The 18,893-nt window shown below is 38.3% G+C and overlaps 1 protein-coding gene across 3 annotated transcripts in view; it reads right to left on the minus strand.

The window, feature by feature from the left end:
• Positions 1-525: 525 nt before the first annotated feature.
• The window catches only part of LOC129771202 (glutamate receptor 1-like), a 479,865-nt gene continuing 461,497 nt past the window's right edge, over positions 526-18,893 (minus strand). Inside the window, exons 7-12 of one of the 3 annotated variants that reach the window (XM_055774616.1) lie at positions 11,840-12,102; positions 11,533-11,626; positions 11,132-11,442; positions 10,802-11,046; positions 1,858-2,197; positions 526-1,790 (exon numbers count right to left, since the gene is read on the minus strand). In XM_055774616.1, the coding sequence (XP_055630591.1) occupies positions 1,725-1,790; positions 1,858-2,197; positions 10,802-11,046; positions 11,132-11,442; positions 11,533-11,626; positions 11,840-12,102 (1,319 nt within the window). In that variant the 3' untranslated portion in view covers positions 526-1,724. Of the gene's footprint in view, positions 1,791-1,857; positions 2,198-10,801; positions 11,047-11,131; positions 11,473-11,532; positions 11,627-11,839; positions 12,103-18,893 lie in introns of all 3 variants that reach the window. The other 2 variants (XM_055774615.1, XM_055774614.1) reach the window with 2 other exon arrangements.

Raw genomic sequence — 18,893 nt, forward strand, 5'->3', positions numbered from 1 at the left:
GCCGAGTTAGTCCATGGTAGAAATCTCAATGCAAGTTTAATGAATCGAGATTGAACAGCTTCAATTCTTTTTATCCACACGTGCGCATATGGACTCCATACCACTGAAGCCGACTCCAGGACAGATCGAACAAGGGCGTAGTAAAGCGATCGGAGACAGTAAGGATCACAGAAAGTACATAAATTTTCCAACATACTTGTCGATATCAATTCTTGTTGTTATTCACAGTTTTCAATCATAAACTGCTCTTGGAACAGCTTCGTGGCACTACAATAGATCAAACTAATGATCGCAGTGGAACAGTGCTCCTACACAAGAACAGCCTCGTGAATCGATAAAATAAATGTTAATTCAAACACTCGATCGATGCGCGAGTCATTTCTTGCATTTTAATTTTTCAAATGGTATTACTTTTGAACAGGTGGATAGTGAAAGATAAACCCAATGAAAAAATTTTATAACCAGTGCACAGGGATAGTAATTTTTGTGATTTTTCCTACGAAAATAATTCAAAACACTGCCATCAAAAGTTTCTAGATTTCGGTTTATTTCAAAAAACATTCCTCAACGAAACAGTATGATACTGACTGTACAAACATAACACAGGTAAAACAATTTCCCCATACTTATACCTTAATTAGCTTACTTATAACACATCACTTTTGTATTTGTTTTTGATATTCTTTCTTCGGTTGTGTCTTTAAAGTTTTTTTTTTAATTTTTCATTGTTTGACCGCGTGATTGATTTCCATTCATCTTTCGTATGTCTGAACGTGATCGTGAACATCATGTCACCCTTCACTCTGTCACCCCTTTCAACCTAATCATTCATTCCGCTCGGCAGTTCACGAAATGTTATTTTTTTTTGTTTTTCGTTCCAATGTATTTTCATCGCTCCATTAGAGGATACAGGAATTTCTCTTCCACTCTAGCTGAACGAACATCTCCTAATTGCAGAGAGATACTCGTTCGTTTGGCAAATCACGTCGGGTTTTTTTTCTTCCTGTTTTGGTTTCTGTTCATGATAGTTGCTAGTTGCTTCTGTAGTACTTCACTATTTACGATCGATTAAAGGTAAACTATTGTTTTGATTTTGCAGCTTATATCTGTCAGTATGATGGGATGTTGATTTTTTTTCATAATATTCGTTTCTTATGTTCCTGCGCTCGACCAAAGGATTTCACTATCAATTTAACGAACAAATAACGAAGAGTAGGTTTTTTTTTGTTACAATATTCTATTTTCATTCATCAGTTCAGTTTTTTTGATTCTGACTGCGTCTTACACTTGCAGAATCTGAAATTTGATTAAGTTTCTTTGTTTGTTTTTTGGTTTAGATTTTTTAATTAGTTTTAATTTTACATTTTATAACAAAAACTAAACTATGTACACCATTTTCTTACATTTATTACCTAGTCTTCGTATCATTAATGATTTCCAAGGTTCCATTCCGCTTTTTTCCTTCATCCGTCGGATGAAGTCGGCAACCACTTTTGAGATGTAGGATATTGTATGCTTCAGAGTTTAGGGTTAGCATTTTATAAGCCAGAATTATCGTGCACCATACCGCCGGGGCCAGTCACACTGCCCGTGGGTGCTCCTGGGCCGGCCGAAACCCGCTGCTTCAACAGGGTGGACGTGTCATGCTGACTGTTGGCCACGATTTGTCGAATGGTGGGCGCGTAAGGTGGGCGTCATAGGCGTAATTCTGGCGGCTCCTTACATCAAACCTGCGTGTGCGAGTTGGCATGGATCGGATCGGGCTCGGAGTGCGTCGACGGAGTGTAGTACTAAAACGGATACTGAGGATTAATATTAACGCGTCTCGTGCGCCGGTAAGCCACCACTGGCACTTACCCCAATTCGTCCATTGTCGTACTCTCGTGTGGTCGGAGGCATCGTCAGTCTGTTCTTGGAGTTCGAATTAGAACCCATTGTGTCGGAGAGGGGAATCCGGTTCGATGCCCGGTTGGAACTTTTCATACAGAATTCCACCAGAGCAACGGCAAGCGCCACCAGCAGCCCACCAATCAGGATGTAAAAGATTCCCGCGACGTTGCTGAGCGACAGTTCGTTTCTCGAGGCGTCCTGTTTGTCGGTGTGTTTGCATTCCGTTCGATCGTACCACCACTTGTTGACAAGCTTAGTGAGCTCACCATTCTCCTTCAATGACAACACGGCCAGATTGATGGGGTCTCTGTGGATAAGATGAGAGTGAGAATCGTCAAAACAAACAGGTCGTTAACAAAAATGCTATGTTTTTATCATTCACTTTCCCCCCAAGAATTATCGACAAACTGATCTGCAATATAACCGTCGCCACCTTACGATTCATTTGAAGCATGCAATGCCTGCTAGAAACGCAAATGTCGAATTGTTTCTCAAAGGCCATCGCTTGAATCATCCGTTCATTTATATTGTTTTTGGGTCACACGACATAATAGGTAAAAACCCCATCTATACGTTCACGTTATCCTAACCACCGCAGAAGGTAGTATCGTGAATTACCGTGTAACACATGATTAAGAACACTCCCATCGAAACTAAAAACGAATGACCCTGTCTAAGTTGCATGCAACGGCTTAACAATTATCGGACAACAATCACAGCAATGCAAACGTTGAGTTCCACCCAATGAAAACAGGGTGCGGAAAATGCGACGGATATCTGTCATGCTAGGTCACACAAACGAATACACACACACAGTCAGTCATTTACTGTTCATTCAATGGGTCAAGTCTAACCTCGGGGACTGCCGATTTGAGGTTCGTGTCATCGTTCCATCGAATTAGCTCCCGGCTCGAATATTTCAAGTTTTATTGCAAACAAATGAGACCCGGTTTTTGGTGCCGCACAGAAGAAGCAATTTTGTGGTCTTGGGTGGCACGATAGGTATAATTGATGGGCGACTGTTTCGAAATGTTCGCGGAATGAGCAAAGAAAGCATACAAATCTGCACGCATATGATGAAGTTTGTTGCATTTCTTTGAACACAGTGCACGAAACTGTCAAGATCTTTTGAATAATGGAGACTTGACGTGATACATATTCAAATTTGTGCCCGGACGGGTAGACTCGCGGGAGAAGGTCATAATGTAGGTATTACTGCGTGTTGATAAATGGTTTGGCCCTTGTCAGTTTTATCGATGTTTAATATACAGAGTAATACACTCAGATTTTTTACGCGGGGGATACGTATCTCGTAAAAAAACCGCGTTAATTGGAGAATCCGCGTGAAAAAACGGCGTTAATTGGAAAATCCGCGTTAAGGGGGGACCCCGGCCTGGAAAATCGAAAAAAAATAAATCTTTGTTTTTTTCTGCATTTTTGGGAAGCTTATACCCTCAGAAATGTTGTCCTAAAAGGACTCTTCGATATTTGATTTCGTTAGAAGGTTACAGTCAAAAGTATGAAGTCACTTCAAGGGATATAGTATTGCTGTACGAATTTTAAAACGCGTTTTTCTCGAAACCATGTTATTTCAACTGGTGGTATCGATATCTCGGGATCTACTCAACCGATTTGGCTGAATTTTTTTATCAGCGTGTAAGAAGAATTATCTAAGGCGTTACATAGCCATCTTTTGATATTTCCTTTTTTCGATTTTTTTAAAAATCGCTATTGTAGCATCACAGGCTAACCTAAATTCCTTTCTCAACTAAAAACATCTTGACCCCAATTTCAAATCTGTATTCCTACCAACATGCTAAATAACCATAACCGCTCATTTTCGTAACTAACACTTTTCCGCTTTCTGCTATCAGCAACTTTCTATTTTTTAGGCAAGCGAACGCTTCCGTCTGACGTGATAACACCCATCGGAATTTCCGCGTGATGACCTTCACGAGAATTCCGCCAACTTAAACATTGACCATTCCACAATCTTTAACTAACAATAGTAAACAATAATAACCCCGCTCGACGCTTGGTATATTAATAATAGTCAACAAGCAGGAAAAGAAAACATATACAAACCAAAATGTATATAAACACAGGTAGCACGTTAGGAGGCTTATAAGTAAAATTAAAGTTGAATACAGGGAAACTTCGATATAACGTACCCTCGTTATAACGTACCCTCGGTATAACGTCACTCGATATAACGTACATTTTACCTCGATATAACGTACACATTTCCAAAGTGTAAAGGAAATTTTTTTTTCAATATTTTTTTTTCTGATAGAACAATGAATTATCTGTATTGTGATGCTAAAACAAGTTTTGTACCTTCAATAAAACCCGAAATACAGCTGGTTTTGTGATTCCGGATTCTAAATGAATCAAGCTTTAATCAACAGTACGTTGGAAAACATCATGAGGAAGGCTGACTTCGTCTTCTGATTGAAGTTATTCATTAACTTTACTAAAACAGCAACACAATAATGTATTATAGACTACGTTTGTGAGTACTTTATAATGCTTCGATATAACGTACAATTCGATACAACGTACAATTTTGAAAGTGAAATGTACGTTATATCGAAGTTTACCTGTACATTCTTCTCCTAGACTTCACAGAGAGCGTGTTGTCTGTAATTCCGAAAATCCGTTTCCCCCTAAAGAGGGAAGAGCAACACTATTCAGTGATTTATCATGAAAAATATCTCATTTTTAACAAAAATTGCCGCCGTTTTGGCAATTTTTTTAATTTTCAAAAACCCCTATGTAAAGATAGGATATTGTCCTAATGTTTCAAAATATTCATTGGAATTTGTCCTACGACACCCCGTTGCTTCAGAACCGATACAACCAGCAAGATACCAATTTTCAGACAGCATCTACGCATCCAGCTGTCAACAGCGTCATAATCATTATTCGGGCATTCAAAAAATGGAAAATACATCCGCCCTAAATAACCAAAATACACGAACACTTCACTTTATTTGTAGCATCCGAAAAAAATCCACAAAAATTCATTATTTTCCGACCTTTCAGACAGGGGTCTTTTCTTAATTGAAAAATCCGCGTCAAAAGTTGACGATTAAATTTCTCATTGCAGGAGTTGCATAAGGGTATGTTAGAAGCCTTGGTATGGGATATGGAGTGTGGAGCAAAGATTTTCGACCCGGGAAACCGCAAAACTCTTCGTTATACAGGACAGGGTCGATTATATGACCCGTTTGTTTGTACGTGGGTAACTTTGTAAAGTTTGTCTGTAGCAGTGTCCCACATTAATATAAATTTAACCCCCTTACTGCTGACCGATTAATCTGATATTTGGAACACATCTTTATCTCTGCAGTCTGCGTATGCGTATTTCATGATCTTGAAAATCCAAAATGGCGGCCACTATAAAATGGTGGATTTCATATTTTCTCTAAACCCCATCAATATGGATATATTGTCGGTGAGTTCCCGAGCAGTTCAGCAGCGGCTAGGCGTTAAAAGCCCCCGGAAGGTCCCGATGCGGACGCCGAAACATCTCAAGGCGCAGCTGAAGTTCGCAAAACTCCCCTTCGATAGGATCGGTTCAGAGAAGTGGTGGCGAAAAAACTGTCGGATGAGACGAAGATAAACCTCATCGGCTTGGACGGAAAAACTTGGGTCCATCGCCGAATAGGCTGCGCTTACATGCCACAGTTATGTTATACTGATACATTCAAACATGGAGTAGGGAACATTATGGTGTGGGGGTGCTTCTCCTGGTACCGGATAGGCCCCCTGTACTGGCTGGATAAGATCATGTATCAGTACCTCTACGCGGAAATCCTAAGGGATGTTATACTGCAACACGCCGAGTATTTGTGAAAAATGAAAATACAAAATGACCGCCACTACAAGATGGCGCCATATTTTTTTCAAAACCCTATCAATATGGATATCAAATGAAATGGCTTGACTAGTAGAATACAAATATTGATGGAAAATGTTGATCAAAACTGCATCAATATGTGTATCAAATGAAAGGGCTTGACTATTAGTATACGGTTATTTATGAAAAATGCTAATCCAAAATGGGTCACGTCAGATTTCCATTATCTACAGTTAGTTGTTTCATTACATGCCCCACGATTTTATTTTAGTCTCATAAATGCCCCAGATTAATGAAGAAAGGGTGTGAAAACTACTAACTGCTACTTGCCTTATTATTTTCTAGCTTTTAGTACATCATCTGTATTATTATTATGTTTAATCATAATGAAACCGTTGAACTTAAAAAGTGTTTTTACTTATTTTATTTTTTTAGTTTTTAGTACATTATCTGTATTATTAGTATATTTCTCTACAATAAAACCAGTTAGAAATTTCATTAAAATTTTTGATTTGCATTTTTCATAAATAACCGTGTTCTACTAGTCAATCTCTTTCGCTTGATTCACATATTGATGGGGTTTTGAGAAAATATGTAATCCGCCATTTTGGATCTATATTTTTCATCAATAATTGTATTCTAGCTGTTTCATTTGATACCCATATTGATGGGGCTTTGTAAGAAAATATGGCGCTATCTTGTAGTAGCGGCAATTTTGGATTTTGATTTTCCATGAATAACTGTCTACTAGTCAATCCCTTTCATTTCATATCCATATTGATGGAGTTTAAAGAAAATATGTAACCCGCCTTGACTAGAAGGGCGAATATGGGAATAGATTTTCTCAGTTCAAAACATTTGAATGTTGAATTAAATCGGGGGCATCGGTTGGGTCACCATACAAATGAAAATTTTTTTTTGCATAATTAAAAGAACTAATCAAGCAAACGGAACCGAATGTGGCAAGTAGAGGATCTAGGGGCAATAATTGTTTCTATGGTGGTTCGACACTCCTCCCCCCTTTCTAAAAGGGGCCTGTCATACAATTGAAACACAAATTTCTGCATAACTCGAGAATCAATCAAGCAAACGGAACCAAATTTGGCATGTGGAGGTTTTAGAGAGCACGAAACGTTTCTATGGGTGTTCGACACACCTACCCCTTCTCTAAGAGGAAGGCGGCTGCCATATAAATTAAAATGGAGCCAAATTTCGAATGTGAGGCTTTTTGGGTACGAGAAATGTTTCTATGGTGGTATGACAATGTGATAATTGGGTAATTGGCATCAGTTCATAACATCTGGAAAATCAAGGCATGGTTTATTGAATGGGTCCTTCAGATTCTAGACTGGTCAGTTTGTTTACCAGATCAAAACCCTATCAAAAACTTATGAAGAGTGATCGTACGAATAGTAAATGCAGCTTATAATCAGTATGAGTAATTTGAAGAGCTTAAACGAGCTTCTCTTTGTAGAACGAGATACACACTACAACATACCGCATCTTGATCAAAACCACCCCGAATGGGATATTTGATCTGGTTGAGAACTAAAGATGACCTACAAATTAGAAACTTATTTTAATTCATGTGAAATTGACCTTAATTTTGTACAGGAGTGAGAGTTTTTCCATCTGGTTCTATAGTTATGAAACACTGGAATTTTAGTATTTTGATTGTTTTGCGCCTGAACACAAAATGATCAGTCTTTTAAATGAAGATAGTTATTATATTCTACACTATATACTTCAATTCAACCGACTTCCTACATATCACTGGAACTCAGAAAAAATTAATTGTCTATAGTTGTGCAACGTAGTGTATATTATTGAAAAATTTCATGCCATTGAAAATGAAAAAAAATCCTTAATTTTTTATTTTGGGATTTCCTGTAGGTTCGTGGCATTTGGTCTCCAGGAGCCTGTTGCATAATCAAAATTTCATTAATAATGTTAGTCATATAACTTGTAACTTGTAGATTCCTGTTACAAAATTAATCTCAAGTACAAATCTACAAGTCTAATATTAAAAGTTGTTTATACTCATATTAATAGTTCAGCGAATATTGCATGAACAAATTACAAGAACAAATTATTAGTTTCGATTTGTACTTTTTCTACAACTTCGAGTGGACACGTAACTCCATTTACAAATTGGTTTTTTTGAGTTCGATTTTTCTTTTGATTTTTTCGAGTACGGAATTATACCGTTTTAATGTTTTTGATGAATCAAGTGACGAAGAAAATTGTTCCTTATAAATAGAATTGCCATAGAGTGAATTTTATGCTGCGTTTCTATGCAACAATGTTTTTGTTCTGATACAAGTATATAAAATATAATAGCCAGTAAAATCTTTTTTGAATGCGATTAGCTAAATATATGTAATCAAATTACATGTTTTTGTATTTCAGTAATGCCAGATGTGCTGATTTTTCTGCACACTTTCAAATTTTATTTTGAAGATTACCTCTTTGATTCCGTTGTAGATTTTTAGAAAGTCATGTATACTTTCAATTTGATGCTATCTGCAAAATGAAGAATTTCCATATTTTTTTTTGTTCGAGTTGAGGAAAGTCTCAAGTAAAGCAGTTTTTTTTTTCAAAAACGTTTTTCGTAATTCCCTCTTCATATAGTTTCCTTCGGCAGCTAAAGAAATAGCATCTCTGCCAGCGATTATGTAGTTTATGATGACGGATGAAAACTTTTCCATCGATTCCATCACATTTACGTTGCCCCAAAGTGCAGAGCTGAGCTGGAGATCCATTTGACATCGCCAACAAGAACAGGGTTCGGTTGTCCAATGTGTTTGAGTCGATATACTGGTTATCAGATTTTCGAGAAAACTGTTAGTATTGTTCATTATCGCAAAATACGAGACTCATTTTTTATGGTCATCCGCAAAAAATCCAAGGCAGGCAGCAGCCAAAGCGAAATCGCAGAGTACTTGGGACGATCCAAAAACTTCGAATTCATTGCCCTCCACGACCCCAAAAAAACCGAAACGACTGGACGCCCGAGGAAAACGACCGCGAAGGATGACTCTGCCATAAAGCGAGCCTCCAAGAAAGATCCTTCAAGGCCTTGAAAAAGATCCGGGACGAACTGAATTTGTCGGTGAGTTCCCGAGCAGTTCAGCAGCGGCTAGGCGTTAAAAGCCCCCGGAAGGTCCCGATGCGGACGCCGAAACATCTCAAGGCGCAGCTGAAGTTCGCAAAACACCCCTTCGGTAGGATCGGTTCAGAGAAGTGGTGGCGAAAAAACTGTCGGATGAGACGAAGATAAACCTCATCGGCTTGGACGGAAAAACTTGGGCCCATCGCCGAATAGGCTGCGCTTACATGCCACAGTTATGTAATACTGATACATTCAAACATGGAGTAGGGAACATTATGGTGTGGGGGTGCTTCTCCTGGTACCGGATAGGCCCCCTGTACTGGCTGGATAAGATCATGTATCAGTACCTCTACGCGAAAACCCTAAGGGATGTTATACTGCAACACGCCGAGTGGGAGATGCTCCTGAAATGGCAGTTCATGCAGGATAACGATCCGAAACACACCGCCAATACCGTCAAAAAATTGTTCCAGGATAACAAAGTCGACGTCATGGAGTGACCAGCGCATTAACCGGATTTGAACTCCATAGAGAACCTATGGAAGATCGTGATAAGGTCGGTGTACACGAAGAAGTCGGAGAGTAAGTAGCAACTGTGGAATAGGAACCAAGCTTGTTGGGGCGTCATCCCGGTCACCATGTGCCAGAAGCAGGTGGAATCCATGCCGAACCGGGCGCGCGTAACAAAGATTACACGACCAAGTACTAACCCTAGAAGCATAACGCATTCACGGCATAAATGTTCTTGTTTTTATTTTTTACCGTGAATTTTTATTTTTTATTTTTATTGCGTCATTTTAGTTGTTAAGCATCTTCAGTCAGAGTAGCGTTTTCTTTCGTTTTTGAGGTATGATTTTTCAAAGTTAACCGATGGTTCGAAAAATTTGACCTTTTTTCCAAAAAATCATAACTTTTGAACCCCTCGACCGGTTCAGATGATCGCCATATCAAATTTAAGCCAATAAGCAAGCCTTCTTTGAGAATTGGTACACTAGCAATAAAATTGGATTATATTCGTATTGGAATATTAAACTAAGACAGAAAACAAGTTTACTTTGATAACTCATAATTCGAAAACGATAAAAAACGCATCTCTGATTTTTGGATATGTTATGTAAAAAAAACCTCAGCTTTTAATTAAAAATATATCAAAAAATATAGCGCCATCTATCTTTAATCATGTAAACTATAAAAAAATAAATACAATAAAAAGTTACGAAAAAAAATCTATTTTCTCAAAAGTGTGATTTTTTTCCAAAAAAGATTAGCTCATTATCTTCAATTTGATATGTCGATCATCTGGCTCGGACAAGTAGTTCAAAAGTTATGAATTTAAAAAAAATCAGTTTTGGGAAAAATGGTAGAAAATTATTTTAAGGACCACCCTAAAATGGAAATGATACCCTGGTGAAAAAATGAAAAATACAGATCTAATATTTTTCAGACAAAACTAACAATTTCTGAGGAAACCTGAGAATCACTATATCGGTTTGAAATGGAACGGTTGAGGTCAGCTTTCCAACACACTGCATTTTTTCGAAGACTTTTGTTAGTGTTTTATTCGTCGCCAAAACTCCGGAGATACCCTGTACATTAAATATTGTTCGTAAACCTTTTTGGTTAAAAAAAGTCAATAAAATAACTCAGTTTTCATGCATATCCCATTTGACGAAAGTCGTTTTCCCACCAATGAAATGTTTCGTAGAACCAAATCTTATAGCGCTTCGTTTTTCATCTGGGAGAACATGAAATCTTTCACCATAATAAAAAGCTTTTAGCGAAGTTTATCCAGAGCTTCCATTTCCAAATCCAGTCCCATTTTAGTTATTGTTTTCCCCGCCGAACGCTTGCAAGCTCCAAAAGCATCAAGGGTGGCACTCCACCCAGCTGTACGTGTCGTTCAAAGCACAACCCAACACAGCACAACCCACACTCACCTCAGCGGTGACCCCAAGGGCGTAGCGATGCCGAATCCTTTGGCGTCGAGATTTCGGCCCACCTTCATCGTGTCGCACGGTTCCCGTTCGTTCGTATAATCATTTTTGGGCGACTCGATGAGCAGTGCGTATTTGCCCTTGGACGTGCGCACCCTCCGGATGCCCTCGTCATACGTCTTGACGAACACGTGCTTGCGGGAGTTCATGTATTCCCACATGCGGCTGTACAAGGAGATTTGCGATTTCTACAATAAGAGGGGAAAAATGTTAAATGATTGATTTTCGGAATGACGCACATGCAAATGACAGCGTAAACATTAGCAATCCTACCCGGAAGAAATCCCACGTCGAGCCGTGTATTAGCGTGCCGTACTGGACCTCAGTTTGCGAGGCCAAATCTTCCGGGGAATTGATTGGTGTGACCATTCGCTCGACCGTCAGGAACGCCGCCAGATTCGCAGTGTACGATGAGATGAGAATGAGCGTGAAGAACCACCAGACCGAACCAACGATCCGACCGGAAATGGAACGCGGTGAAATGTCACAGCCCTGCTGCATGAATGCGCCCAGGGCGAACCAGAACGAGTTCAGAATGCTGAACTCGTTGACGGTGGCCTGCGGGACGGCGTCCGGTTGCTCTCCTGTAAGTAGGCCAAATGTGTTTCCTTTGTCTAGGTTAATGGGGGGAATGAAAGGCTACAGATCGAATTAGCTGCTCGAAAATTAATTACCGTTATAATTAACTAGCCGCCACTCGAACGGCGAAAAACGTGACACTATGTACAGGACAATGCTAACGCCAACATAGCTGAACAGGACACATATCTATGCGCGGGAGAGAGAGTGAGAAAGCGCCGGAACAAATTGATGACAGCGTTTGGCGTCCGCATGTGAAATAGATAGAGAACACAGTAAATGTCATTAGTGCATACGAGGCATGCGATGGGGCATCCTCCGGGGCGCACTCGAATGCCCGTGTACACATCTAATGCAATCGTTTGCCAGAGGTGAGGAACTCATTGTTGTTTTGGCACCTACCCAAATCTCCTTCGACAGTGGGTTGAGAAAGCTGAACACACCCGGCTTCTGCTTGACCGGTCGTTTGATCATAATGGAAATGCCGAGTGACATAAACGGTTTACTGAAGTCGATAACGCGCTCGCGCTCCGAGGTAATTGTCATCGATGCGATGGCAATGTCCGCTTCCTTGCGGACCAGCTCGCCGACCATTCCGTCCCATCCGCCCTTCACGTCCGGATTCTCGGCGCCATACTGGCCGTCCTTGACGATGCGCAACTCGTCTGTCCATGCAAGCGGCGGCAATGCAGCGTCCAGCCCCGAAGGTAAGGGTAATTAATTAGATTTATGGGATGGGCAAAATAGTGCCAAATAGCTCATCGAGGTATGTACACACAGTATCATTTTGCTCCGCCGGCTGCGAAGATTTATGATGCACGCGGATGCATGCTTAAGGGGGGGGGGGGGGGGCATGGGGTGAGATAGAGAGAGCTCGCGGTGGCATTTGCTACAAACATGTTTGCTGTTGTTCCCGTTGTTCGGTTTGAGCTGGCAAATGTTTCAAAAATGGTTTTATTGAGTGTTTCGATGTTATAATATTTATGTTACGGTGACATACCAGCTGGTGGTTTTTTCCTTAAGGGTCATCATCAAGCGGTTTGTTGCAATTTTCCCAATTACTCAAAATCAACATGGCATGGAGAAAAAACACAATCGAACTACCGATTGCTGATGATTATAGGAGACTGTAAGACTAATTTATTTCGATGCACATATATATTTCTTCCACATTCATGCTAGATCTATCTTTATTATTGTATGGTTATATTGTATTCAAAAAAGTCAGTACGAATGCTTTCAACTTTTATATGGGTTTTGCTTCATATTATAGTGTGATTTACCTTAAGGGAGTTTTGTTTTAAATTTGAAAAACGCCTTTGTGACCGATAACTCGAAAGTTTTCATGTTTTCCATGAATCATGATGACATTTTGCGCAAATCTTTCTAATGATGATGCTTACTATGTAAAGCTTTTTGATTGAAAAAAAAATCATCAAAACAATTTTTCAGGATGCTAATAAAATTGAAAAAAAAAGATTAATTGTTTTTTCTATAAAATATTTTAATCAGTGATTTTTTAACCTTTCCATTTACTTTCGGTTCGTCTCCGATTCAAAAATACTTTCCGTTACCATAAGGTGCTATAAATAGACATCGGTGACAGCTGATTTTTTGTTGAATCGTGAAATGTCGACACCTGTCTGCTGAATATGATTTTAAAATCGCTGAGTTTTGCACAGCAAGTTCAATTTTTACTCCATTTAAAATGTCGAGTTCCGTTGCAATATGAGGCAAGTTTTGATTTTCTATTTCCATAAAACGCAAGTGCAACTGAATAGAACGCTTGTTGAAGTTTATGGCGAATCTGCACTATCGGGTAGATTTTGTAGGGAATGGTTTGGACGATTTAAAAGAGATAATTTTAGCGTTAAAGACAAAAAGCGTCCGAGTCAACCGAATTAGTTTGAAGATGGAGAATTCGAGACATTATTCGATCAAGATTCGTGCCAAACATAAAAAGGACTTGCAAAATCATTGGAAGTAACTCGACAAACTATTTCTAAACGACTCGAGCCGAAAATACGTCTAAAAGCATGGAAATTATGTTCTACACCAATTGAAAGCGACAGATGTCGAACAACGATATTGCATGCCCCAAATGTTGTTTGAACGTACCAAAAGGAAATCTTTTTTGCATCGACTTGTTACCGGAGATGAAAAATGAATTTATCACGACAATCCAAAGCGCAAAAGATCGTATGTAAAGCTCAGCCAACCAGAAACAGCCGAGGCCGAATATCCACGGTGCCAAATTAAGGGGGGACCCCTGTCTGGAGGGGAAAATAATGAATTTTCATTTTTTTTGTGCTACGAATTAAGTGAAGTTTTCGTGTATTTTGGTTATTGTTTAAGGTATATTTGAAGATGTATTTTCCATTTTTTGAGTGCACGAATAATGATTATGACGCTGTTGACAGCTGGATGCGTAGATGCTGTCCGAAAATCGGTACCTTGCTGGTGGTATCGGTTCTGAAGTAACGGGGTGTCGGAGAACAATTCCAATGAATATTTTGAAACTTTAGGACAGTACCTAAAGCGTTATATAGGGGTTTTTGAAAATTCGAAAAATTACCAAAACGGCGGCCATTCTTGTTAAAAATAAGATATTTTTCATGAAAAATCTCTAAATAGCGATTTTTAAAAATCGAAAAAAAAGGTATCAAAAAACGGCAATGTAACTCCTTAGATAGTTCATTTTCATATGCTGATAAAAAAATTCAGCCATATCGGTCGAGTAGATCCTCAGATATCGATACCATCAGTTGAAATAACATGGTTTCGAGAAAAACGCGTTTTAAAATTAGTACAGCAATACTGTATCCCTTGAGCTGACTTCATACTTTTGGCTGTAACTTTCGAACGAAATCAAATATCGAAAAATCCTTTTAGGACAACATTTCTGAGGGTATAAGCTTCCCAAAAATGCAAAAAACCAAAATTCATTTTTTTCGATTTTCCAGACCGAGGTCCCCCCTTAATGCTCTCTATTTGTTGGAATGAAAAGGGATTGATTAACTGAGCTACTAAAACCTGGTCTAACATTCAATAGAGGGTTCTACAGGCAACAATTGATCCTTTTAATGCGAGCTATTGCCGAAAAACGTCCAAGTTATACGACCAGACACGAGTCGATAATAGTCCATAATGACAACGCTCGGTCTCAGGTTGCTCGAGCTAAAAACTAAAAACTTGGAAAATAGCGGATTGGAAATTCTGTTTATTGTTCATCTATAGGAGCTTTGACCCACTGTGACCATTACTTTGATCTATTGTAGAGAAAATTCTGTTTCACTTGCCTTATAGCTAAAACCTTGCACCTTTCTGCTACCATTTGTTTCAATCGATGCAGAATGCTTTGATTGGAATACACTTTACTTCAGTGAAGAATATCAAAAATTGGATTCATTCATTCTTCAAAAGATAAGCTTCTTTCAAGACGGAATTCGTAAATTGTCATAAAAAAGTAGAAAGGTCTGTTCCTAGAAGCGCGGACGGAAACTTGACGTAGGACAGTGCATTTTTAAACTTTTTTTTTAATAGCTAATTTGCCTTGGCAATGTTATACTTGTCTTAAACATTGCCTGTGGTGGATCATAAAAATTATATCGCCAGCTGATGCAGATAAGCGAACTTATGACCACGAGTGCTCCTTTGAGAAGTTCATGTGCATTCTGTAGTGAACTGATCTCTGCTTATTTATAGGGAAGGGAAGGGGGAATAGACAAATGAGTTTGAGGAAGTGTAGCTGGCTAAATAATACTATTAGCACATATTGATAAGATATCGCGATCTGTGATGCATGAGTACCCTCTCAATCGGCAGCCATTTTAGTTCTTTCATTGCAATATTTTCGACATTAACGACGTACTTAATATTATATCCTAGAGTGTCGCCATCTTCCAAGTCATTTTCTCTCCTTTGATTCTAAATACTAAACACTTGCTATCGACGAATGTAAAACAATTCGTAATACAAATCCACTCTCCTTGAACGTCACGAAAAAGCATGTGAGAACGATTAAGGAAACCAGACTATGAATTGTAGATAAGCAAATCAGTTCAGTTTGATAAACGGCTCAGTCGCTAACCGTTCATTTACCGTATGCGTGATGATCATAATGTTGATTTTAAATATTCTAAGAAATCTCAGTTTCAGTTATCATCGATCGAGTTTCTACTTACTGCAATTACGGCCTCCATACGCTTCCGGAACGCTCGTCAGCTCCAAATACTGTAGCCTGGATACATTTTTCTCCAGGTACGAGTCAATGTTTGTCTGAGACTTGCTGGTGCTTAGAACAGCATAGAACAACATTTGGCTTCGGACCGTACTGCTCTGTGATCCCAGAAGAACATACACTGGAGTCGCTTTTTACTCGGGGGATAGGTGCCACGTAAACAAAAACCGTGTAAAAGAAACCGCGTAAATTCCGAAATCTGCGTTAAAAAGCTACGTAAATTCCGAAATCTGCGTAAAAATAAAGAGCGTTTAAAAAGCCACGTAAAATAAAACTGCGTAAAACGCGACTTCAGTGTACTTACTTAATGTCCCGATGTGGACCTCTATGTTTACTTTGTCGCCTTCTGGGATGAACAATGGGTTCATTTTTTTTTGCATCGCAAGCCATTAATCTAAACACAATCACGCTAGCAGGATGCTTGGTCAGATTCACGTTTTTATGCTCGTCGGCCACTTCTTTTACCAGGAGAGATGTATGTATTTTTTATTTGAATAAAAACATGCATTTTGAATGATAAAACATGTTACATACGTAACAAATTAGAAACCGATCCAATTGAATTTTTATGAATATGTCATATAATAATTGAATCCTTATACGGGTTTTCGCTTTGCGGCCAAGTTTCGTGGAACGTATCTAGGCCTCGCAATTTTATTTACAAGCTGTTTGATATAATAAACAATTGCATTATATGAAAAATATATAGAAGTAACGAACGTTTTAATATCTTCATAACAAAAACATTTTTCCTATATGGCATCTCTGCTAAAGTTAAATAACGGAGAGGGACGAAAACAAACTGACGTCATATAACGAAGAGCTGGAGCTGGATAAATCGTTCACATCCTACAATTCATTCTTTGGAGCAGCACTTTTCCGTCGCTCTTCAGTAACTCAATTATTTGATCTAGGTTCAGTCTAGCAATGCATTGGTCATCGCAGAGTTACCAAGAGAACATCATTTTGTTATGATGCATTGTTAGTTGCAAACTGTAAAGATCGCGTTATATGAAATTGGCGATTAATCGTGAATCGAATCATGATCGCACAGTTTCCATCCTTGGTTATAATAAAATGCTGAATAAACTTCCTATCTAATGATATATAGTATCACATATATCGCAATAAGGCTTTTGCGTAATATGCATTTGAAATCCCTTAATTCGTAACATTCGTCATAACATTCTTCGTAGATTGACACACTTATATAGAAATCAAAGACGTAGTCCTACGTCAAAATAGTGTGGACACTTTATTTTGCCAAACACTGTAGTTCAACTATATAGTACAACATACCCTCGGAAAAGTTGTTCAACAGAAGCAACAGAAGAATTTTATTTGAAGTTCAAATCAATTCTGGTTAGAGTGCCAATGAAAATGGTCATTCAGAATTTTCAAACGGAAGTTTCCTAAAAATGTTGATTTTCACGAAAAACTGACCTGTGCAAAATATCTGCTCAATCGGACTTCTTTTACCAGTGTCACAGAATAATAAAATTGAGTTTTTTTGAATACCGAAAATTCACCCAGAGCTTTTTAAAAAAATAAAAAAAATTGTGCCGTATGCCTCAAAATTGCGTGACCCGTCCAGATTTACTGTTATCTCCATTTTTTTTTTGTCAAAAATAAACTTTATGGGACTCGGTCATTTTTCCGTCTGAGAAGTAAATTTTTTACAACTTTTTTTTTTGTTAGATAACAGTAAATCTGCCATGTTGAGACATTTGACTCATATTTTTTTCTCAAAACTCCTACTCACTCTCTTGGGTGATTTTTGGTTTTCAAAAAATTCAAATTTTGACGTTTGTGCAACGCTAGTAAATGAAGTCCGATTGGGTCAACATTTCGCGAAAAGTCCCGTATGAAAAATTGACTTTTTTATCGGCCCCCCTAACCACGTTTTGCCTTATATTCCGAAAACATGACTAAGTTCCAGAAAGTCAATTTTTGACCAAAAAAAAATAGATATGACAGTAAATCCCTCTAGATATGACCTCTTGAGTGATTTTTCGGTTTTAAAAAACTCAAACTAGTAAATAAAGTCCGATTGAAATGATATTTTGTATAGGATAGTTTTTCATGGGAATCTACATTTTTATGAACGTTCCGTTTTAAAATTCGAAGGTCCCTTTAATCCGGATCAAGTTTATTACCGGGAACCCCAAATGTATAGAATTGCTCCACTCATTTCATGGAGTCGCCTTATCATCGCCAGATTCATTGATAGCGACGACAGGGCTATGAACTTTTTTTCTCAATGCAAAGTGTTCCAATGATAAAAATATCGTTAACAATAAAAACTGGTATTTTCAGTAGTGAAATTGTATAGTTTAGTTCTAAATTGAAAACAATATTTAGTCAATAGAAATCATAGAAAAATAAAAGCGTTGTTGAAAAGTACTCCAATTATAATTGGCGCGAGTTTTGAATGTTAGGCTAGGGTGGGGTTAGTTGGTCATTTTTGAATAAATTTGGTTATATTTAACTTTGTAGTACGAAGTTTTTCGTTAGAATGTTATGTACCACAATGAAGCTCACCTTTTACTCACCTTAATTATCATCGTTGAAAATTAGTCAGACAATCTTTTCTAGCGATTTCGTCTCTCTTCCACTTTGTGGCGAACCAGAGATGCCAGGTTTGAAGACATGTCTTCATTTTGAAGACATTTTATTTTGTGAAGACATTTTGAAGACATTATGAAATATGTGAAAAAATTTCAGTATGATAGCGTACGTGGATTTTTAAAAGATATTATTACCGTGAAATTCTAACTATTGGCCGAAAATATCGTCAAAAAAGCAGGGCTTTAGTCTCAGCGATCGAAGCGGTCCGAACACATATTCTCTCTAGAAGACATTAGATCATTTGCGCTCGATAATTCGAATGATTTTGACAACAAATTTCTATTATTTTGGCCCTACTATACAATAGATTAACCTAGATCTTTCAAACGACCACTTCACAAATCGAAGGTCTTCCGGTTACATGCCTTTTCTACAATTAGTTTCATGGATATGGTTTGAGTTACAACCAAAATTTCAAAGCTAAATAAACAAATAGAGTTATCACAGTTCCGTTTTTGTGTGAAGAACTTTCCTCCGATATTATGATGAAGACATTTTCTCGTACCATGTCAGGACGTTTGAAAAAAATCACCTGGCACCCCTGCGACGCACAACCGCTTGCATTCTTGCTTGTTTTGTTTTAATGAC

This window comes from Toxorhynchites rutilus, chromosome 2, assembly GCF_029784135.1.
Source record: "Toxorhynchites rutilus septentrionalis strain SRP chromosome 2, ASM2978413v1, whole genome shotgun sequence".
In the NCBI taxonomy this organism is placed as follows: Eukaryota; Metazoa; Arthropoda; class Insecta; order Diptera; family Culicidae; genus Toxorhynchites; species Toxorhynchites rutilus.